Source organism: Manis javanica, chromosome 10 (genome assembly GCF_040802235.1).
Source record: "Manis javanica isolate MJ-LG chromosome 10, MJ_LKY, whole genome shotgun sequence".
NCBI lineage: Eukaryota > Metazoa > Chordata > Mammalia > Pholidota > Manidae > Manis > Manis javanica.
This window is the reverse complement of record NC_133165.1, coordinates 32,527,076-32,552,094: the sequence shown is the minus strand read 5'-3', so window position 1 is coordinate 32,552,094 and position 25,019 is coordinate 32,527,076. Positions and strand designations below refer to the sequence as shown.

Genomic DNA, 25,019 nt, shown 5'->3' with positions numbered 1-25,019 from the left:
GCTGTTTTGTTCCTTCAGTTTTTGCTTTGTTCTTATGCTCCACAGATGAGTGAAATCATTTGGTACTTGTCTTTCTCTGCCTGGCTTATTTCACTGAGCATAATACCCTCTAGCTCCATCCATGTTGTTGCAAATGGTAGGATTTGTTTTCTTCTTATGGCTGAATAATACTCCATTGTGTGTATGTACCATGTCTTCTTTATCCATTCATCTACTGATGGACACTTAGGTTGCTTCCATTTCTGGGCTATTATTAATAGTGTTGCGATAAACATAGCGGTATATATGTCTTTTTGAAACTTGGCTGCTGCATTCTTAGGGTAAATTCCTAGGAGTGGAATTCCTGGGTCAAATGGTATTTCTATTTTGAGTTTTTTGAGGAACCTCCATACTACTTTCCACAATAGTTGAATCAGTTTATATTCCCACCAGCAGTGTAGGAGGGTTCCCCTTTCTCCGCATCCTCACCAGCATTTGTTCCTATTCTTTTCTATGCTGGCCATCCTAACTGTTGTGAGATGATACCTCACTGTGGTTTTAATTTGCATTTCCCCGATAATTAGTGATGTGGAGCATCTTTTCATGTGCCTGTTGGCCATCTGAATTTCTTCTTTGGAGAAGTGTCTGTTCATATCCTCTACCCATTTTTTAATAGGTTATCTGCTTTTTGGGTGTTGAGGCATGTGAGTTCTTTATATATTTTGGATGTTAACCCCTTATTGGCTATGTCATTTACAAATATATTCTCCCATACTGTAGGATGCCTTTTTGTTCTGATGGTGTCCTTTGCTGTACAGAAACTTTTTAGCATGATGTAGGCCCATTTGTTCATTTTTGATTTTGTTTCCCATGCCTGAGGAGATGCATTCAGGAAAAAGTTGCTCATGTTTATATTCAAGAGAGTTTTGCCTATGTTTTCTTCTAAGAGTTTTATGGTTTCATGACTTACATTCAGGTCTATGATCTATTTTGTTTACTTTTGTGTATGGAGTTAGACAAAAATCCAGTTTCATTCTCTTGCACGTAGCTGTCCAGTTTTGCTAACACCAGTTGTTGAAGAGGCTGTCATTTCCCCATTGTATATCTATGGCTCCTTTATTGTATATTGACCATATATGCTTAGGTTTATATCTGGGCTTTCTAGTCTGTTACATTGGTCTATGGGTCTGTTTTTGTGCCAGTACCAAATTGTCTTGATGATTGTGGTTTTGTATTAGAGCTTGAAGTCAGGGAGCGTACTCCCCCTGTTTTGTTCTTCCTTCTCAGGATTGCTTTGGCTATTTGGGGTCTTTTGTGGTTCCATATGAATTTTAGAAATATTTGCTCTAGTTCGTTGAAGAATGCTGTTGGTATTTTGATAGGGATTGCATTGAATCTGTAGATTGCTTTAGGCAGGATGGCCATTTTGACTTATTTTGAAGAGTCACTTACTTTTGAAGAGTTTTGGTTGATACAAATTCTTAACCCAATCTGATACTCTGTATTTGTTTATTTATTTGTTTTATCTTTAAGTCCCGTGGGTGAAGGGACCATGCCTGCTTGTTAATTAATGTGTACATGCTACTCAATATAGGGCTTGGGACATAGAAGGGGATCATTAATATTTGTCAAATAAATCATTGAATTATATAAATGCCATAGCTGCCTTAGAGAGACATATTCTAGTGAGAAGGAGAATGCCAGGCAAAAGCATCAGATAGGAGGTTATGAAGAAAGTGATGATGATACCTTGAATCTACTCAAAGAATAAATAATAAGCTCAGTGAAGTAAGACATTTTGTATCTGAGTTGAGATAGAGAAACAAAGAATAGTTCAACATACACTGATAATGAGGAGGAAGATGAGGGCATGAGAACGAGAAGGTAGGAGACAAGGAGATGCACAGATCTGCCATATTCTTTTACTTCCATATCTGACATCTTTTCATGTATTATGTTAATGTAATCTGTAAAATTGGAGTGTGACTGACAACTAGGATGGGTCACACCAGCAGTAATTGTCTGCTTCCATTCCTTCTTTTCTACATTATGGCACACGGGGAAACCCTCAGAAGGGTTCTCTGGGCAACAGGGACTAGATCTTTCTCACTGTCTTCTCAAAAGGGTTGGATGGAAAGGGGCCAGAAGGATCTGGGTTCCAAGATGAAAACAGCTAGAGATTCCAGGAGTTGCTTCTCTTCATTGTTAATTGGCCCGTGGAGAAGATATTCCCATGTTATCTTCAGAGCCACACTCCTCAAAACATATAATTCCCCTTACAAATAAACTTCAAGCAAAGCCCCTTGGGAGTGCTTACCGCAATGGTTGCAGCAAGTCTAATTGGCATCTTGAGAAATGGTTTCCAGAAGAGATTCAGGATGTGTCCTCTGGGTTGGAATCCCTGATGCTGTGTATTTAGTGTTCTCCATTTGCCTCAGCTGATGTCATAGATCCTCTAGGTTACAAGGATGTTTTATTTCTCACAGATGGTGCCCCTCTTGCTGCATGATCAGCTCATGTCAGGCCAAGTCTGTCTTCATTCTAACCCCTGTGATTCCTGCTGAGTCAGGAAGGGGCTTATTCTAAAAATACCAATGCTAGAGCCAAATTCTTATTTTATTAAGCAGGAAAGGAGGTTTAAACCTAGGAAGAGAGTGCCTTGAGTGATCCACAAAAGCAGAAAATCCGTAACATTTCTTTTGACCCTGGACTCATTGATGACTAAGCTGGGATTAAGTATAGCTTCTTAATCAGATAACATTCATGGAAATTTCTATTGCCCAGGCTCTCAGTGTCATTTTGGGATGGAGAGGCAGCTTAGGTATATGTTTAGAGCCAGAGGAAGCATATGTATAATTCAGAGGCACAACTAGCAGAGGTCAGAGAACTTAATCTGTCCAAATGTGTGCTGATGGAGTACAAAAACTGAGCACAGATTGTAAGAGCGTTACAGAATTACATCTACTGTCACTCCTGGTGAATGCTCTGTACCGAGGATAATTCATGTGAACAATGACGACTGTACAGGACAGCACCCTCTATGCCATTTCCACCAGTAAATGGAGACTTCTGGGGTTAGAGAAGGAAGTCTGATGAGCACCTGGGAAAAGGCCTGTTTGGATGCCCCACAGCCATTGTGTGGGTCACTGTGGGCCTATCCTGCCCTGTCCATTTCACTTCTATACTTGTTCTGCCCGCAGATCTGCAGAGGGAATTCCAGGTAAGGTAAATGTTGGGTCTTGAGATAACCAGGAAAACTTTATTAGAAACTAGGGCATCCTCTGACATTGTCAGCTAATTTCTCCATGCCTCAAGTCAGAGGTTGATATTTGGTCAGTCCATGAGGCGACTGCTTGAGAAGGCAGAGGAAAGAAGCCGCCTGAGGGCCACAGATCAGAATGGGAGATCGTTAGGAAAGTTGCCTAAGGGAGGAAGGGAGACCTGAAAGAGATGATGGAAGAACTTATGCAATGGAGATTTATAGAAAAAGATAGAAACTGACAAGGAAAGAGGGACATACACGTATACCTAAGTAAAGGAAAATGTGTGGGTGGTTTGACTGGGTTGGAGTAATCCAGGGAACATGGAGAAACCGGGCTCTTAGTTCACAAGAAGCTGAGTTTGAAATAACAGTGGGAGATGACAGCCAAAAAAATGATCCTAGGATGCATTAAAATGAAGAGAGGTAATAAATGTGGCCTCTTTCTTACTGGTCAACTTCAGCTTTGATAAATACATACACTTCTGAGTTCTTCACTTTAAAAAGGAGATGACCTGGGATGCATGAAGATCTAGGGAGATGTTTAGGGGGAAGACACAAAGAGGGATAGGGTGGATATTTGGAGGATCAATTTTTTTTTTTACTTGGGTTTCAGCATGGAGATCAAGCTCTTATTCTGATCAGTATTCCTGTGAAAATTAGGTAAGGGGCTGATTGGGAAATTTGGCTGATTAACTGTTAAAATCCTTGTTTTATCAGCCTGATCCATAATTGAAGGCTCTCATGTCTACCCAAGACATACCTCGTTTGTTTTCAGGTACGTAAGTACAAAGGCTTGTTCTGATCTACTTGGCACACCCATACACCTCTCTTTAAACCAAACTTAATCTGTAAATAAAGACAATGCCAAGTTATCCTTCCACCTAATATGATACAACTATTCCATGTACAACCAAAAACATGGTAACTTTTTCCCAAGAAAAGAATATAAAACACACCAACCCATTTTCCATAAGAGGATGGAAAAATCCCTTTTTTATCTTTAGGTAAAATTCATTCTATTCCAATCTGATTCATACTCTCCCTTTTATATCCTGCAACTTAAATGCTGAGCCATGAAGTTAACTATATTAATTTATACTATGTGAGAAAAGGGAATGACTGAGGGGAATACACACACACACATACATCCTTCCCCTGCACAGTATTCACATCAATATAAGGAGGAAATACCTATAGCTATTACAGTTTTTGTTTCTGCAGCTGCTCACCTGGTCATGGCTCATGTTTATAACCACCTTCTTTCGCTACCCAATCCATAGTCTCTTTGTCCGCAGTTGGTCATGGGTCTTTGGTCAGGTGACCCAGACTTTCATTCCTGAAGGATCTGGGCCATTAGGAGTCCTGTCTGAATTGGCTTGTTGTAGTTTTCCACTGGCTTTCATCACAGGACATTTGAGTACAGAGAGGCACCCTAGAAAATGTGCATTCCTAGACGTGCTCTTCTTTACGCCCACGGATAGAGCAGTGGCAACTCAGTTTCCCCTGCTGGCCAGGATCAGTCACACCAGCCAGTATAGTAGCCTTTTTGATTGTTGATTCAGTTATATGGAGTGTGTCGAGTGGCAGGGTGGTAGTTTCAACTCTCAGTCAACAGAACCATTATTGTGTCACCTGTTGGAAGAATTCCTCCCCTGGAACTGAGACGTCTAAACCAGCAGAGGCTAAAAGTGCAGGGGCAGGCAGCAAACATTTTGCTGGTGGGTCACAGTAATAGATGTCACAGTGAGAACACTCTTTCCCATTTCTACCTCTTGATACCTGGTCTCGTGAACCTCTGCAATGGGAGACGCAGCACCGTATATTGGATGCAGACTAAGAGCACATACCACATCTTGGAAGGCATTGCTCCAGCAGCATGAGGTGTTGCCAAATACCTGTGCTATAATTCAGTCTTCAAAAGGCCATTCCACCGTTCTGTCAAGCCAGTTGTTTCAGAGTAATAGAGAACATGGTAAGACCAGTGGATTCCATAAGCATGGGCCCATTCTCACACTTTATTTGTGGTGAAATTAGCTCCTTAGAGCAATGCTTCATGGAAAAGCGTAGTGAATAAAGTGTTCTAGAAGTCCATAGGTGGTAGTTTTGGCAGCAGAACTGTAGCCAAGGAAGGCAAATCCATCTCCAGAGTAAATGTCTACTCCAACAGGAACAAAGCAATGTCATCTTCCATGATTGGGGCTATCCAATATACTCAGTGTACCATCAAGCACCTGGCTGATTCCCCTGGGGGATGATGCCGTATCAGGAGCTCAGTGTTGGTTTCTGCTGTTGGCAGATTGGGCATCCAGAGACTGGCCTTGGTGAGTAGAAGTCCAGGTTGCTGAGCCCATGTGTAGCCTCCATCCCTGCTGCCATAGCTACTTTGTTTGGGAGTCCATTGGCATGAACAGGAGTGACTGAAAAAGAGTGCTGATGTCCACAGAAAGGGCTAGTCCTTGGATAGGGTGACCCATTGTGTGGCCAGTAGTAATGGGTATTTCTTTCTTGCTTTTATATGAATATTTTGCATGTTTTCAGTTGTATGCAGGATAGTTATATCACATTAAGCAGAAGGATGACTTTGTTGTGTTTATTTTGGAATTAAGCACATCTCTCTTCAGGAGAAGTGTGCGTGTGCCGAATTGACAGGGGATGGACTCTGTGGTTTTCTAATGTGTGGTTAGGATGAGCTACATTTCCCAGAATTCCCATTTCTGTGTGTTTCTGGTTAAGGTGGGGGTAGGAGAGATTCTCAGGGAGATTTAGAGGGCAGAAGGAAAGCGGTCACTTTGCGTTTATACACATTGTTGCCTATCTGCTGACTCACCTCATTGGTGGGAAGCAGCAGCTAGGCCTGTAATTGCCCTACCTTCCCAGATCCTTCTTTAGCATCTCTGACTTCCGGACTAGGTGTGCGTGTAGCCTCATTAAGAAGGGTCCCAGCTTCTGCAAGATAACCATAACACCCATTCCAGAGGCAGCAAGAACTGGCATGAGTTCAGTCTGCCCTCATGGGATTACCGCCCATGCTAGTGGGTTCCGGCCTGCTCTCAATCTACCACACTTTATATCCACCTTCCTTTCCAGACCGCTTGCCACATGGACTTCAAGTTCCAGTATCTGACACAATGGTGACAGCCTTACTTAGACTGTTTAACCAGCTTTCACAATCAAAGAAGGCCAGATTTCTGTACAATCCATTAAATGTATATGTATGTATCAATCTCTGAGTGGTTCAACTTCCCTGGTTAAATCTGACTGATATAATAAGCAAAAGACAGTATATATATATATATACACACACACACACTTACAAAAAATATATAATGTACATAAAACAGTATATGAAGTATATACCTTAAAGTATATATATATATACACACAGTTACAAAAGTATATATTTGTATAAATATACATATATATGTGTGTGTATATATTTCTTCTTTGATGAGGAAAGACTTTTGTTTCTAAGTTTGGCACTTGCTAGAGTCTGGATATTCTGGAACTGCAGAGTGATTGTGCTCATGAAGATTTGAAGTGCTCTCCTTTTAAAAAAGATTATTTCAATTATTAGAGTTGTTGAATGATGAGAAATAGACAAAACTTCTCTTCAAAAATTCTTTCCCAGACCAAAAGCTGCTTATCGTCAGGTATGCGGAACCCCAGTATTTCAGATGTCACACTTGATCTCCACTTCCTGCTCCCCAAGGACTGAGAAAGGGGAGATGTGGCAGAGGAATTGGACCTCTCCGGCAGACTTCATCCTTGAAGGTCTCTTTGGTGACTCCCTCACCCACCGTCTTCTTTTCTCCTTGACCATGGTGGTCTTCCTTGTGGCAGTGAGTGGCAACGCCCTCACCATTCTCCTCATTTGTGCCGATCCCCGGCTTCATACACCCATGTACCACCTACTCAGCCAGCTCTCCCTCATGGATCTGATGCATGTCTCCACAACCATCCCCAAGATGGCTACCAACTATCTATCTGGCAAGAAGTCCATCTCCTTTGTGGGCTGTGCGACGCAGCACTTCCTCTATTTGTCTCTGGGTGGTGCCGAGTGTCTTCTGCTAGCTCTCATGTCCTATGACCGCTATGTTGCCATCTGCCATCCACTGCGTTACACCATTCTCATGAACAGAGAGGTGGGACTGATGATGGCTCTCATGTCATGGTTGGGAGCATCCATAAACTCCCTAATTCACACAGCAATTTTGATGCATTTCCCTTTTTGTGGGCCTCGAAAAATCCACCACTTCTACTGTGAGTTTCCAGCTGTTATGAAGTTGGTATGTGGAGACATCACCATTTGTGAGAACACAGTGTACATCAGCAGTGTCTTGCTTCTCCTCTTCCCAATCTTCCTGGTTTCCACATCCTATGTCTTCATCCTCTGCAGTGTCATTCAGCTGCGCTCAGCTGGCAGTAAGAGAAATGCCTTTGCCACTTGTAGCTCTCACCTCACTGTGGTTTCCCTGTGGTTTGGTGCCTGCATCTTCTCATATCTGAGGCCCAGGTCCCAGCACACTCCGTTGCAAGACAAAGTTGGTTCTGTGTTCAATAGCATCATTACTCCCACACTGAATCCTTTGATTTATACTCTCCGGAATAAGGACATAGCTAAGGCTCTGAGGAGAGTGCTGGGGAGAGAGATTATTACTCCAAGAGTGCAACTGCAGTTACCTGGCATCTAAGAGTGGGATGGAATAAGCTCCTTAAACTGATCAGGGTAAACCTCTCAGATTTTTCAAGGCCCAGATCCCTGATGACTACTGCAGAATGAAGCGGCTGACACACAACTCCAGTATTCTAAGTTGGTCTCAGGCCCCTAAGCACCATAGGGTACTATCTTAGTCTATAACAAAACACCATGGCCTGGACGTCTTAAACAACAAACACCTATTTCTCATAGTTCTAGAGGCTGAGAAGTCCAAGATGAAGCCTGGAAAGTGCTAGGCATTCTCTTACTTCCTTTTAATCTCTTTTAAAATGTAACTTCGGTAAAATGTGATTTCCCCAAGTACCCTATCCAGAGCAGCACTCTTCATTCTCTGTCCCCAGCTTCTACTTTGCCTGATGTTGCATGATATTCTACTATGCTGCATCATATTTATTGTCTGTTTTACTACAATGTAAGCTCCATGAAGAAAAGGACTTTACTTTGTTTATGATTATTTCACCAGAGCCAAGAAAAGACCCTGGTATGAAATGAGTGCTCAGTGACTATTTGTTTCATGGATTAATAAATAAAAGGGACCTAGCTTATTTTACTATTCCACATGACATTAGTGATATGTGACTCAGAAACGGGAAGAGATTATAAAAGTGAATTAATACAATGGAAGGCTTGGTAAGACTCATTTGTCTCATAGCCAGATATTAATCTATGCAAATGCAGAGGCCTGACATCTCAGTGAACTTTTCTGGGGTCTATGTGTCTGGGGATTGCAAAGTAAGGGACAAATTTCTATATCTTGTTTTCTATACTAGTTAAAAAAAAGAGTCATGAAGCTCAGGGACCATCTTCAGAAGAATACCCTTAGGGTTTGAGAGCAAAGTTATGTCCTCTTTGAAAAAGCAACTATTTTCCCTTTGAGAAATAGCTTTTGGGCATTCTATAATAAGGTGAGCTGCCCATCATGAGTTGGGTGTCATCTTATCCATCTAGCTCTAAGGTTGGATTTGCCCTATAAGTAGGGTTAATTTGCACAGAAACTGTGCCTGTGTTGTTTCTGAAGGCACGAGGGTGTTGCATAAACACCTACTACATAATCCCAGTTAGAGAGAGGTGGTGGTCCTCTGCTAATTCTCCCTCTCTCTACACACAACTATGCGCTTGTCAGGAATGCTATAAGATTATTTGAGAATGAAATTATCTGAGCCAAGTTTATGAATGGTTATTTATGTAATACTAGCATCTGCCAATAGTAAATAATATAGTGCTGTTAAGGCTCCCCTTGAGAAGAGATTTAACCCTATATTATTTTAATTGTTCTTTATATATTCTAGATAGTAACCCCTTATCAGATAAATGGCTTACAAATGTTTCCTGTAATTCCATAGGTTGCCTATTCACTCTGTTGTGTATTTTGATGAACACAAGCATAAATTATTTTTTGATGCATCTATTTTTACTTTTGTTGCCTCCACTTTTTGTGTCATATCCAATAAATCATTAGTAAATCCAATGTCATGGAGCACCCCTTATGTTTTCTTCTAAGAGTTATGTTACAGTAGACGGCTTGGTAAGACTTAGCTTTAGCTTGATAAGACACAGTTTTAGCTCTTACATTTTGGTTTTTGATACATTTTTTGGTTAAATTTTGTATATAGTATACGGTAAGAGTTCAATTTCATTCCATTTACAATAGCAGCAAAAAAGAGTAAAATACTTGCGAACTTACTTATCCATGGAAGTGAAAGATTTGTACACTGAAAACTACAAAACACTGCGGAAAGAAATTAAAGAGATAGATAAATGAAAAGATATACTGTGCTCATGGATGAGAAGACTAAATATTGTTAAGACATCCATACTACCCAAAGTGACCTACAGAGTCAATACAAACCTTATCAAAATACCAATGGTATTTTTTTCAGAAATAGAAAAACCTATCCTAAAATTCATATGGAATCAAAGGACCCCAAAGAGTCAAAACAATCCTGAAAGTGAATAAAATGGGAGAATTCACAATATCTCATTTCAAAACTTCCCACAAAATTACAGTAATTAAAACAGTGTGGTACTGGCATAAAGACAGACACATGGACCAATGGAACAGAACAGAGATCCCAGAAAGAAACCTTCACATATGTGGTCAAGTGATTTTCAACCAGGATGTCAATACCATTCAATGGGGGAAGTGTAGGTGCTGGGAAAACTAGATATCCACATGCCAGAGAATGAAATTGGATCATTATCTTACACCATATACAAAATTTAACTGAAAATGTATCAAAAACCTAAATGTAAGAGCCAAAACTTTTAAAAAAAAACAGGAAGAGCTTTATGACACTGGATTTGCCAGTGATTTGGATATGACACATAAGCACAGGCAACAAAATTAAAAGTAGATAAATTCAACTACATCAAAATTTAAAATGTGTTCGACAAAGGACACACAGAGTGGAAAGGCAAAATGGAATGAGAGAAAAAAATTTGTAAACCACACATCTGATAAGGTGTTAATATCCAGAATATCAGAATATATAATGAGTGACTACAACTCAACAACAACAAAACATCATGATTAAAAAATAGGCAAAGGACTTGAATAGACATTTCTCCAAACAAGTTATACAGATGGCCAGTAAGTGCATGAAAAGATGCTCAACATCACTGAACATAGGCGATATGATTAGTAAAAATCAGCTCAAATTAGATTAAAGAATTGAAAGTAAGATTTGAAACCATAAAACTTTGAGAAAAAAACATAAATGGGTAAGCCTCTTAACATTGGTCTTGGTAATGATTTTTTGGATTTGTACCAAGAGCAAAAGCAACAAAAGCAAAAATAAGTGGGACTACATCAAACTATAAATCTTCTACACAGCAAAGAAAACCGTTAACAAAATGAAAAGGCAACATACTGAATGGGTGAAAATAGTTACAAATCATATATCTGATAAGGCGTTTATGCCCAAAACATGTAAGGAACTCATACAACTCAATAGCAGAAACAAACAATAGGATTAAAAAATGAGCAGAGGAACTGAATAGATGTTTTTCCAAAGAAGAGATACAAATGGCAGACATGTACCTAAAAAGATACTCAGTATCACTAAGCCTCAGGGAAATGCAATGCCAAACCACAATGAAAAGACAAGAGGTAGGTGTTGATGAAGATGTGGAAAAATAGGAACCCTTTTGCACTGTTGTTACTGGAATGTAAATTGTACAGCTACTATTGAAAATATTGAAAATAGTATAGAGTTCCCTGAAACAAAAATAAACTACAATATGATCCAGCAGTTTTATTTCTGAGTACATATCCAAAGAAAGCAAAATCACTATCTCAAAATTATACCTGTACCCCATGTTCATTGCAGCATTATTTATAATAGTCAACACATGCAAACAACCTAGGTGTCCATCTACAGATGAATGAATAAAGAAAATGTGGTATAGATACACAATGGAATATTATTCAGCCATAAAAAGAGAAATCCTGCTGTTCTGACAACATGAATGGACCTTGGAGGAATTATACTAAGTGAAATGTCAGAGAAAGAAATACTATATGATCTCACTTGTGTGTAGAATTTGCACAATCAAACTCACAAACACTGAGAACAGACTGGCGGTTTCCAGCGGTGAGGCTGGGGCTATGGGGAGAAATGGGTGAAGGTGGTCAAAAGATAAAAACTTCTAGTTGTAAGATAATTAAGTCCTGGGGATCTAATGTATATCACAATGACTATAGTCAACAATACTGTATTGCATATATGAAAGTTTCTGAGAGATTAGATCTTAAAAGTCCTTACAAGAAAAAAAATTGTAACTATGTGAAGGTATGGATGTTAACTAAACTTCTTGTGGTAATCATTTTGCAATATATACATTTATTGGTATAACTTGGAATAACACCATGGTATATGTCAATTATGTCTCAATGAAACAGGAGAAAATCTCACCCTTTAACACAAATAAAAACAATGAAATGCTGACTAGAATGGCTATTATTAAAAAAAATAAAATAGCAAGTGTTGGTGAGGATGTGGAAAAATTGGAACCTTTGTACACTATTTCTGGGAATATAAAATGGTGCAGCCACTATAAAAAAAAGTTTTCTGTTCTTCAAACAATTAAAAATAGAATTACCACATGGTCTAGCAATTCTACTTCTGGGTATATTCCCAAAAGAATTGAAATCAGGATCTTGAAGAAGTATTTGTATGCCCATGTTTATAGCAGCATTATTCTTAACAGCCAAAAGTGGAAGGAACCCAAGTGTCCATTGATAAGTGAGTGGATAAACAAAATGTAATATATCCATACGATGGAATATTAGTCTTAAAAGAAGATAATTCTGACACATGCTACAAAACTTGAGGATGTTATACTCACTGAAATTAGCCATTCGTGGAAAGACATATGATTCTACTTATATGAAGTACCTAGAGTGATCAAATTGATAGAGAATATAGAATGGTGAAATACAGAAGCTGGGGAGTTGTTTAGTGGCTATGGAATTTCAGTGTGGGAAGATTCTGGAGACTGGTTGTACACAGTGTCAAGGTACTTAACACTACTGGACTGTACGCTGAAATGTGGCTAAGAAAGTAACTCTTATTATGGGTATTTCATCACAATTTTAAAATGTTTATGCAAGAAAATTACCTTGGGTTGAATTTTCATCATTAATAAAATATTCATTTGGATTAAGAAAAGGTATGATCCACAAACATGGACCCAAACATGAAATAGCTGAAAACATTAGGAACATTCCCACTAACGCCAGGAACAATACAAAACTCACAATTACTACTACCAGTAAACACTGTATCAGAGAATCTGATCTCTCTCGCAAACTAATCTTTAAATTCAAAACGATTCTAATCCAAATCTCTTAGTGTGTTATGGAATTTACCAAGGCAATTTAAAAAGTCATATCAAAGAGAACACTGGTAATGTTGTGAACTGGTAACACAAAATGACTGAAAAAGAGCCACAGTGACAAACAGGTGCTGTGAGAACAGGTGCTGTGAGAACAGGCAATGAAATTCAGGAAATTAAAACAATGTGTTACTTATTCAGGGAGAGAATCAATGAAAGAACCGTGGGTCAGGGACACAGATGTTTATACAGGGATTAAATTTATAATAGCGATGACATTCCAAATCAGTGGGAAAATGATGTTAAAACATTGAGGGGGCAAGGTGTGGGAAAGAGAACTGCTTAATTTTCAAGTTTCCTAAATGTTTTACGAAATTCATGAAGTAAAGCCTTAGAGTATTTATTTTCCCCCAGAGTCTGTTTTACCCATTAATCCTGGCAGGGTAGTTCTCTCTGGCTTTAGGAGAATATTATAGAATTTGGGGCAAAGGTGCATCCTTGTAACCCCACCCTGGAAGCCAAGATGAGAAAGATCTCCACAGCCACCATGACCTTCCCTTTGGTGCTGTCGGACACAGGCGGGAATGTGATCCAGATGCTACACAACACCAGCATGCTGAATGCCAGGAACTTGGCTTCATTGAAAGTGTCAGGTAGCTTCCGGCCAGAAAAGCCCAGGAGCCCAAGTATGCTAAGGAAAGGTAGTACACAATGACAGCCCTTCTTGCCCACAATGGTAAGGAGGGTCGGCCCAGAATGGGCATCTCTGTCAGGGAAAGGGGAGAGGTTCCCAGCCCGACTACACAGACAGTAAACTGAATCAGTGAGCATATGGGAATGGTAGAATTAGGTGCCCCTGACAGCAACCCCTGCCTCATCTTTCTATCTAGTGTTGTGACCTGGAAAGCCAGAACTAGTGATGGGTTTAGCTAAGATGGTGCAAACAGCCACAGTAAACACGATGCCAAGTGTCATTCATCGGAGGATGTCTGTGGCGGTGTTGGGACAGCCAGTGAAGAGTGAGGAGCAGGGGAAGCACAGGGTGAGGGAGATGAGCAAGGTGTAGCTGAGAGCCTACTTATTAGCTTTGACCATGGGGTTGTTGCTGTCCTTCACTAAAGTCCTGAGAACCACAGCGGGGAGGACAAAGAGCTGCACAGGCAAGTGTCATCCCCACAGGATCTTCACCAGCCAAGGAGGTCGAAACCTTTGGGAGGCAATGATCTCAATCACTGTGGGGACTGACTGAGCACTTCATGTATTGCTTCACATCTGGCAAACAAAGCAGGGTGTCATTATCTTGGGTTCAGCGATTCTCACGAGTCTCCTGACTACATTTGGCTAAATCGCTATAACTGGATGCCAATGAAAGGAATGTTACAGAGGGAAAAATTCCAAGTTAATGCTGCCCATTTTTTCTTGGTATATCAAGGGCCAAGGAGCCCTAACATTATCTCTTTTATTCATCTTCCATATGCAAGGGACCAAGGTTTTTATAAACAGAGATTACACCCAAATATATCACTTAAATATAGATATAATAGGATATATCCTGGATTCATTCACTCAAAAGCAATCATTTCTTGGTAACTTGAAGTGACCCATATAATATCTCAAGTTTTGCACATGTATAGATGACCAAGACCTAGATTCTCACTTGAGAAGTTTCAAATTTACATGATTTCTGCTATCCAAATAATTGCAAACCTATTTCTTGTTCACTACCACTTCCACTATTTTTGTTCAGATGTAACTGCTATTCTAACAAAAAAGCTCCCTAATGAGTCTCCCTGTCTTGTCTTGAATCCCTCTCATCCATTTAATTACACCTTTTAATGTTTCTGTTACTTAAGTCATTTCACATTGCTTTCTTGCTTAAAATCCCAGAATTAGAGACAGAGTTCAGGCCGCCTCGTACTCCTGTCCCGTGGGTTCTGCACAGCACTGTCTCCTCCCACCATGGGGTCTCCTTCCAGGCCTGGGACCTAAAACAAGAAAACATCCTTCAAAAATTGAAAGATGTAAAGGATGATGATGAGATTATCAGACTTTTATACACAAGTATAGGTAAATGCTTTTCCGTTAATCTGAAGCAGATACCAATTGCATGGAGGGATGGAAGTTGGGGAGAAGGGGTCTTCTCAGCAATATGTTGGGAGGATCATTAGGAGATGAGAAATGTACAAAAAGAAACAGAATTATAAAAGATGTTTTGCTCAGTTTCAAATCTAGGACTAAGAAAAGGTTAGGAAATTCTATTTCCTTTTCACCAACTGGAGCTCTGCTATCAATTCAGAACTTAAATTAGAACTGTCCACTAACAGATTTCTACAGGTAGGTAGAGAACCAACATTTAACACTGTTTCAGCAGTACTTTAAAATTCAACAACTAATTTAGTCTCACAGATGAAGCTGAGAGTCTACAGGAGGTTGAAAAGAGATCAAGAGTACCAGCAAAGGTGGTTGGTAAGCCTCATGATGGAAAAAGGATTATGAGAAAAAAAAAATCCCACAATTATTCTCATGTTCTTCTAGAGCAGCGCTTCCCAAACATTAGTGGGCATTAGCATCATGCGGAGGGGCTTGTTCAAGCAGTTGCCTGGGCCCCACCACTAGAGTTTCTGATTAGGAAGCTCAGAAATTACATCACTAATAAGCTCCCAAGTGGTGCTGGTGCTGGTGGTAGAGGTAACACACTTTGAGAAACACTTGTTCTAGACAGAGTTCAAACTCCTAGCAGTGCAAAAAAAGGCCCATTATTATCTAGGTTCTACCCACTTCTCCTGTAGCAAGCACCTTTCTGAATGGGGTTGGGTAGCGAGGACAAAAAAATTAATTTTAATGTGCACCTGTGCTATTCTAGACAATTTGCTTGATAAAACACATAAGATCTCTCAATTCTCACACAATCTTGTGAGTAGGTACTCAGTATCAACCAAATGTGTAGAAAAAAATAAAAGAGGCTTAAAGAGCGTAAGTAATTTACTTGCCATCTTGGAGGTAGTGTGGGCTGGGCACCAGGGTCCATCCAGGGTGAGGCAAGTGAGACACCTGAGGGGCAGATTTAAGGAAGCATTCACTTTATGGGCCAATCCGTGCAGGACCCTGGAAGTGGTGCCTCCTTAAATGTTACTCCCCAGACATCTCACTTAACTTACCTTAGTCCCAGAGCTCCTCAAGACTGACTCCAAAGCCTGTGATCTTTCCATTACACACATTTTGCTAACTTTAATTTCACTGTAACCTTTTCTCTTAAAATGCTGTCCTTCTCGTAGAACCATAGGGTTTAAATAAATTTCTGTATTCTGATTTTTTTCTCAAGATTTAATTTATCACTGTAAAACCCCTATAGGCCAATCTCATTTATAAAATGTTAAATCTTGAAATAAAATGTTAGGAAATATAATCAAGTACATCAAAGAAATAGCACACAACACTCAATTAGGGCTTTTTAAACATTTCAAAGGGAAGGACTTGAAAGAACATTCAACTGAAAGTCGGGCAGAAGTGACTTCAAAATAGTCCAAATATTAGCATCATTATATTGAATTATAATAAACAAAAACAAACACCACCACTCCTGAAGCTTTCCTTTTAGTGTTATAGTATAGTTCAAATTGAGTGAAAATGACCCATTTCCTGAAGGTTTGATGGAATTTCCACGTGAGCCAGTCTGTGCCTAGTGCCCTTTGATATCCTTTAATACTATCAAAATCTTAAATCTATCCTCAGTCCTGAAAATGCTCCATTATCCTTGCACCTGTGCATATAACACATGCTTCCTCTTCTTCCTGGGACATCATTTCTTCCCTTCTACACCTGATGCACTGTAAACACCTGTCTCCACTGAGCTTGAGTCATCTCCCCTGAGTAGCATTCCTTGCCCACGTAAGGCTTATTGACTCCATATTTCCCCAGCATACCCTGTTTATATTTCTATAATCACTTTTTACACTTTACCATACTTTTTGTTTACTTGCCTGCTTATCTCATTAGGCTGGAGATATTCAAAGGCAATATGGTTTATCTGGAAGAGAATAAGATTGGGAGTTAGAACAGTATTCAAATTTGGGCTCATCTACTTACTAGGGGTCTGATCTTACTGATCAATTTTGTTAATAAAAAATTATGCAAAACGTGGCAATAATGCAAGAGGATGGCCAAATGCCCTTTCAATGGCAAAATGCAGCATTATTTAACAAGCCAGCCCAAGGCTTACTTATTTACCTAGAAGAATGTATGTTTGGCTTTGTGATTTACTATTCAGTTAGAGCCCAGACACTGTGCCATTATGTGTTAACCTGATTTCTGTCCAGGTGAAAGACAAACTCAAAGGTTATTATTGCCCTTAGGACATTAACCATTTTTCTATCTGACCTAGAAATCTTATCCTAACATTGTTCTATTGATTTGTGTTGTCAAAAATGCTTTTACTGATGAACTATATAAATCTGTTTTACAGAAGGTCTTGGAACCAGTTTTATCATTTTATTGATCTTCACATTAATTAGTCAAGTAAGATCTTTGATATATGTTTATTCTATATTTTGAGCATCATGGGCTTAACCTTTAAAAACATATGCTCACAGTAAACTGGTATTGTGATAACATCTATGTTTTGTCAATGGGTTTCAGCCCTGGTTCACTGTGGATTCTGTGAGACCCAGAAATGACAATGGAAAACGTTCTTGGAGTAAAAGGGTTTATTACCCAACTTTGTTCCCACAGTGGCAGGTCAATCACTAGAATCCCCTCTACTCATGGTAAGTCTGCATGCAGCACATTGGTCTCTGCCTCTGGACCTCTCGGCCCTCACAGCCTTCTCAGTCTATCCTCAGCGCTACCACCACTCCAGGGTCTGCTCTCCTGCAGCCAAACAGCCGTGCAGTTGTGCAGCAGCTCAGAGCACTGGGTGGAGCTCTTTATATAGAGTCAATAACAGTGTATTGCCCACATGTGTGTAGTGAGCAAGAGGAACAGGGCCAGGTGAAAATCCTGGCCATAGGAACCTTCACTTTCTCCACAACCCACTCCAGTGGGTTTTTTTAATGGAAAAAAATGAGTTATATATTTATATACCTGTAACACAGTCTCTCAATAAGTGGTGTTTGTAGTTAGCATCACCTCCTCTTGATATGGTATATTACATGTAATGGACACCTAATATGTATTTGTTGAATACATACATTGTTGAATATAAATACAGTTATTTGTTGAATGAATGAATGAATGAATGATCAGCAATGAGATGGGACAAGATAGCCACATATTCATCTTCAATAAGCTTAAATATCTAGGTGTTAATTGACACTAAAAATGCTGTGTTTCAGTCAGTTTTCCTAAATCTGAGCTATGTAATATTTTTAATCAAAGTTTTAATTTTGAGATAATTACAGATTGACATGCAGTTGTGTGAAAGAATAAAGATTCTGTGTACCCTTTACCTAGGTTCCTCCAACAGTAACATTGTGCAAAACTATAGTACAATATCACAACTGGGAAATTGACATTGATATTTATTCATTGCCAAAACTCTTTCTTTGCTGAGGGTTTCTATTTTTTCATTTGTTTCAAGCATGTTCATAATTGCTTACTGGAGCATTTTTATGATCACTGCTTTAAAATAGCTATTAGATAATTCTGACATCTCTGTTATCTCTCTGTTAACCATCTATTGATTTTCTATTTTCATACAGTTTGAGATCTTCTGGTTCTTGTTATGATGTGTGATTTTTTTTATTAAGGTATCATTAATAAAAAAATCTTATGAAGGTTTCACAACAGCAACATTGTGGTTACAACAGTCATCCATATTATCAAGTCCCCCCCAGCTAACTGCAGTCACTGTCCACCAGCATAGTAAGATGCTATAATTATTGTTTTCTCCATGTTATACTGCCTTTTCCATGGCCCACCTATGTTATGGGTGCTAATTATAATGCCCCTTAACCCCCTTCTCCCTCCTTCCCCACCCACTCTCCCAAGCTCCTCCCCCACTTGCTGAAGTGGCGGGAATGGAGAGCAAAGAACATCCTGGTAACGCATTCCATGAGCAACTAACGGAACTCTGCTGAGCTACCTTTGCCCGGCTACCGCTGACGTCAATACTGTGCTTGATTGTCTATTGGATAATGCTATGCCCTGGAATCATGTAACCCCACTGCATTATATAAACCCTGGACCTTCAATAAAGTTTTGCTGGTGACGCGAAGGAGCGTCAGCCCTCCCCACCTCTCTTGCATCCTTTATTCCGGTCTCCTTACGTCCTTCGGTAGCCCTGTTCGACTGTTGCGGCTGGACCACGACACTTGGGGTCTGTGAGTCCTCTGCTGTTTGGTTCCTTCAGTTTTGCTTTGTTGTTATACTCCACAAATGAGTGAAATCATTTGATACTTGTCTTTCTCTGCTTGGCTTATTTCACTTGGCATATTACCCTCTAGCCCCATCCATGTTGTTGAAAATGGTAGGATTTGTTTTCTTCTTATGGCTGGATAATATTCCATTGTTTATATGTACCATATCTTCTATATTCATTCATCTACTGATGGACACTTAGGTTGCTTCCATATCTTGGCTATTGTAAATAGTGCTGCAATAAACACAGAGGTGCATATGTCTTTTGGAATCAGGAATCTTGTTTTCTTCAGGTAAATTTCTAGGAGTAGAATTCCTGGGTCAAATAGTATTTCTATTTTGAGTTTTTTGATGAACTTTCATACTGCTTTCCACAATGGCTGAACTAATTTACATTCCCACCAACAGTGTAGGAGGGTTCCCCTTTCTCTGCATCCTTGCCAGCACTTGTTGTTTCCTGTCTTTTGGATGTTGGCCATCCTAACCTGTGTGAGGTGATATCTCATTGTGGTTTTAATTTGCATTTCCCTGATAATTAGTGATGTGGAGCATCTTTTCATGTGCCTGTTGGCCATCTGAATTTCTTCTTTGGAGAAGTGTCTGTTCAGATCCTCTGCCAAATTTTTAACTGGGTTATTTGCTTTTTGGGTGTTGAGGTGTGTTAGTTCTTTATATATTTTGGATGTTAACCTCTTATCAGATATGTCATTTACAAATATTTTCTCCCATATTGTAGGATGCCTCCTTGTTCTACTGATGGTGTCCTTTGCTGTACAGAAGCTTTTTAGTCTGATGTAGTCCCATTTGTTCATTTTTGCTTTTGTTTCCCTTGCCTGAGGAGATGTGTTCAGGAAAAAGTTGCTCATGTTTATATTCAGAGTTTTTCCTATGTTTTCTTCTAAGAGTTTTATGGTTTCATGACTTACATTCAGGTCTTTGATTTGTGTATGGAGTTAGACAATAATACAGTTTCATTCTCTTGAATTCAGCTGTCCAGTTTTGCCAACACTAGTTGTTGAAGAGGTTGTCATTTCCCCATTGTATATCCATGGCTTCTTTATTGTATATTAATTGACCATATATGTGTGGGTTTATTTCTGGGCTCTCTAGTCTGTTCCATTGATCTATGGGTCTGTTCTTGTGCCAGGACAACACTGTGTTGATTACTGTGACTTTGTAGTAGAGCTTGAAGTTGGGGAGCATAATCCCCCCAGCTTTATTCTTCCTTATCAGGATTGCTTTGGCTATTCAGGATCTTTTGTGGTTCCATATGAATTTTAGAACTATTTGTTCTAGTTCATTGAAGAATGCTGTTGGTATTTTGATAGCGATTGAATTGCATCTGTAAATTGCTTTAGGCAGCATGGCCACTTTGAATATTAATTCTTCCTATCCATGTGTCTTCTTTAATTTCTATCATGAGTGAGTGTCTTGTAGTTTTCAGAGTATAGGTCATTCACCTCCCTGGTTAGGCTTATTCCTAGGTATTTTATTCTTTTTAGTGCAATTGTAAATGGAATTGTTTTCCTGATTTCTCATTCTGCTAGTTCATTGTTAGTATAAAGGAATGCCGCATATTTCTATGTATTAATTTTGTATCCTGCAACTCTGCTGGGTTCAGTTATTAATTTTAGTAGTTTTGGGTGGATGCTTTAGGGTTTTTTATGTACAGCATCATGTCATTTGCAAACAGTGAAAGTTTAACTTCTTCCTTGCCAATCTGGATGCCTTTTATTTCTTTGTGTTGTCTGATCGACATGCTAGGACCTCCAGAACTATGTTGAATTAAAGTGGGAGAGTGGGCATCCTTGGCTTGTTCCTGATCTTAAAGGAAAAGCTTTCAGTTTTTTGCTATTAAGTATGATGTTGGCTGTGGGTTTGTCATATATGGCCTTTATTATGTTGAGGTACTTGCTCTCTATACCCATTTTGTTGAGAGTTCTTATCATGAATGGGTGTTGAATTTTGTCAAATGCATTTTCAGCATCTATGGAGATGATTATGTGATTTTTGTCCTTTTTGTGGATGTGGTGGATGATGTTGATGGATTTTGAATATTGTACCATGTTTGCATCTCTGGAATAAATCCCACTTGATCATGTGGATGATCTTTTTGATGTATTTTTGAATTTGGTTTGCTAATATTTTGTTGAGTATTGTTCAATCTATGTTCATCAGGGATATTGGTGTGTAACTTTCTTTTTTTGTGGTGACTTTTGATGTGTGATTTTTTTAATGAAAACCAGAACATTTTGGTATTATGATAGGAGGCTCTGGATTTTACATGCACTTTCTATTTTATCTGGCTTTCTTTGACATTGGCCTGGTTGGAATAGGGTCAGGCACACAGCTTTCCACTGCTATGTGAGATAGAAGTCCAAATTTTCCATCTAAGCCTCTGTTGACTCATTATGAGGGGAGATCTCATTTCTCTTTGGTGGGGGTAGGTTTTCTTTGATGCAGCATTATTGTGCTAATAACTAATTGATATTGGAATTGGTACCTGGAAGTAGACAGCAATCTATGTTCATCAGGGATATTGGTGTGTAACTTTCTTTTTTTGTGGTGACTTGATGCTGTAACAAAAACAACATGTGGTAGTTTGGTAACATGGTTGTGGGTTGTGAGAAAACTCTCAGAGGGGGTTGGAAAAGTGGTCATAAAACTATTATAGGGGACTGGAAATGGTGCCCCTTTTATAGAGAGGGAAAAATGTGATGAAACTGTCCTTTGTGATAATTAGGAAGATAGGAAATATATCTAGTGAACTCATGGACTTGGGCAAAATAGCTTTCCAGGCAGAATTTGATCTCAAGTGCCTGTGATAAAGAGACAAGCTCAGAAAAGAATTGTCTAATTTGTAAAATTAGAACTTACAGAGAATATATAGAGTCCAGAAATTGCACTGTTGGAAAATTAAACCACTTCTCAGAGAGTCAAAGGTTTAACTACTTACATAGCTTCATAAAAAAGACCCAATTCAGGTTAATGTTAGTAAAAAATAGCCTCAGAATGAAGAAGAGATAAATGATTTGTTTGGCTTTACACTCTTTCAAGACCTTCAATGTAATTAAGTGGCTAGTAGATCCTTCCAATTGGACAAATTGGCTTCTAGGAAGTTTACAGGTATGATCCCACAATAGTCTGATGTACCTGAAGTACCAGTGATTAAGTCTAGAAAGCAGGGTGTGCCTTATAAAGATCTGTGAGTGTGGCTTTTGACATAGAGTTGACTAGAATCAAATACACAGAAAACTCACAAAGTTTCTGAGAGAATTGTATTGTCAAAGACACTGAGACTGCTTGGGATGTTAAATGACCTTTAGACCCCCAATTTTATAAGGGAAGAAACAATTGGAAAATCTAAGGACATACTTTGGAATGCCCTTTTTGAAAATGACAGGAAAAGAATTGTGTGCTACAATGGACAATGAAATAAAGATCTACTTGTAGAGATCCAAATTGCAGTATAATCCAGAAGCATTCTCTATTTCTAAGACCGGACAACATTTGTTCAGTGAGGTTTCAGAATTGCCTGTCAATGACTGTTATATGCTTCCCCATCTTTCTTTTTGTGATTGGAAGTGTGTATTGCAGTTATCTTGTTCCTGTTCCATGCTGGGTGGGTGTGGGGCAAATAACTTCTTATGTTAATTCATAGGTCTTCCATAGATTCAAGAGGAATTTCAATCAGAACTGATGTGGATTCTGAGATCTCTGTCTTTGAACCTGATACTGTGATTCTAGCAGACTTCTGGAGATCTTGGGGGTGGAATACGCATAGTTTGCATGTAGAGGATCATGAATAATTGTGATCCAAAAGGACAGACTGTACTGGACTGCATTACCAGCCTTAATTATTATCTCCTTAAATGCTCTTTTCATGTAACTTGCCATGTCACTTTTCAGCTCTTCCTATTAGAGGTGGGACGTTATGCCCTACCCATGAACTTTAAGTTTGGTAATATGACTTGTTTTTGCCAATAGGATATAATTAGAAATGAGGAAGCAAGGGAATATGTTTGCTCAATTGGGCTTAGCCTCTTAAGCTCCCATAGCTGACATCAACAGTTTCTGTTGGGTAGCTGCATTCCCTCCAGTCTGTGTCTCCCAATCAAAAAATGAGAAAATCTGAGCCCAAGACATGGCATGGAGCCAAACACATAAACTCACAACCTGAAGCAGAGCAAGTGAGCTCACCCCTAGCTCACATGTGCATGAATAAGAACAAATAGTTGTTTAAAGCCATTGATCTTTAGGATGGTTGCTCCATAGTATTACTGTGACAATAGGTAGCCAATACACCCCACTCCCAATCTGAGATAACACACACACACACGCACACGCACACACACACACACACACACACACACACACACACACACACACACACACTCAGTATTCATTTGTTTCTCTATGACATGCAACCCAGTTACTGCTTTTAATTATTTTTAGGCACCTAACAGTGGCATCCAAGGAGGCAATATTCCATTTCTCCTCACTCCATCTCACTTTACCTGTGGCTATTGGTTGAGTTCCAGCAGTGTCCCCACCTGAGCTGAAATTGCCCATATGGTCCCTGTGATAACTGCTATGGACTTGTTCCCTTACACAGGGATAGGTTAGGGATCTCCTTGCTTAGTCCAAACAATCAAGTCAGGCAGCTTTCAGAAGTCCTTTGCTCACTGTGCAATGCACTGCAGAGATCAAATCCTAGGGATATGTTGGGTAAAAAATGGGGGTTTCTGTTATCTCCTCAATGGCACAAACTAAGGCTAGAATATACTAGTAGTTTGATGAAAAAAACCTGTATGGAGGGCATAAAAATCCTTAGGAAAAGGCTCGAACCATGTGAGTTAGGATTATTTTGTAATACAAGAAAAAGGACACAACATGGGAAGTGAAAGCCCAGCAAACTCATTCACCAAGTGGGAATGACAGTCTTTGCTTAGACATTAGAATTTGGACTTAATGAATTATTTGACTCAGGTCTGGAAGACTGTAATGTAATGCCAAATATCCATATCCAGAGAAGAACAGGGTTAATGAACACTCAGATCATGTTCAGGATGGATCAATCAGTTATCTTAACATAGGACATCGAATGTATGATATTCTAGTTAATGATAAATGCTGTACTTTGGTGGTATAGTAACATGAATTTAAAGGTGGACATGGGAAAGAGTATTTTCAAGCTACTGCATATGGAGCTCCATCAATTCAGTGCCAGTGACCCAGACAGAATGAGAAAGTTAATGAAAACAGGAAGATAGAGAAAGTATAGAACCAAAAGTTTCAAATACCAAAGATTAAATCTAATGAAATATGTGTAAGATCTCTACATTACAAACAACAAAATATTTTTTTATTAAGGCATCATTGATATACAATCTTATGCTCAGGTTTCACATGAGCAACATTGTAGTTACTGCATTCCCCCTGTTATTAAGTCCTCACCACATACCCCATTGCAGTCACTGCCCACCAGCATAGTAAGATGCTGTAGAAACACTACTTGTCTTCTCTGTGCTCTGCTTCCTTCCCTGTGCCCCCCTTATATTATGTGTGCTAATCATAATGCCCCTTAATCCCCTTCTCCCTCCCTTCCCACCCACCCTCCCCAGTCACTTTCCCTTTGGTAACTGTGAGTCCATTCTTGGGCTCTGTGAGTCTGCTGCTGTTTTGTTCTTTCAGTTTTTGCTTTGTACAAACAACAAAATATTTTTAAGAAGAGTTTAAAAGACTTGAATAAAAGGAGGGATATAACATGTTGCTGTACTGGGAGACTATATTTAAAGGTATCAGTTTTCTCAAAATTTATCTATGGAGTCAATGCAATGTCAATTGAAATAAAAGCAGCTTTGGGAGGTA

The 25,019-nt window shown here is 39.3% G+C and overlaps 1 protein-coding gene and 1 pseudogene across 1 annotated transcript; one reads left to right on the top strand and one right to left on the bottom strand.

Moving 5' to 3' along the window:
• Positions 1-228: 228 nt before the first annotated feature.
• OR2AE1 (olfactory receptor family 2 subfamily AE member 1) lies at positions 229-11,905 on the top strand. Its single transcript, XM_037011876.2, has 2 exons — positions 229-4,016; positions 6,870-11,905. Exon 2 carries the CDS (start codon positions 6,916-6,918, stop codon positions 7,930-7,932), a length of 1,017 nt encoding a protein of 338 aa, XP_036867771.2. The 5' UTR covers positions 229-4,016; positions 6,870-6,915; the 3' UTR covers positions 7,933-11,905.
• A 1,033-nt stretch (positions 11,906-12,938) lies between these two features.
• Positions 12,939-24,617, bottom strand: LOC140843849 (vomeronasal type-2 receptor 116-like; annotated as a pseudogene).
• Between the last annotated feature and the right edge of the window lie 402 nt (positions 24,618-25,019).

What these genes read in the sequence shown, in the direction of transcription:
- OR2AE1 (XM_037011876.2), top strand. Translation starts at nt 6,916, where the DNA reads ATGTCACACTTGATCTCCACTTCCTGCTCCCCAAGGACTGAGAAAGGG.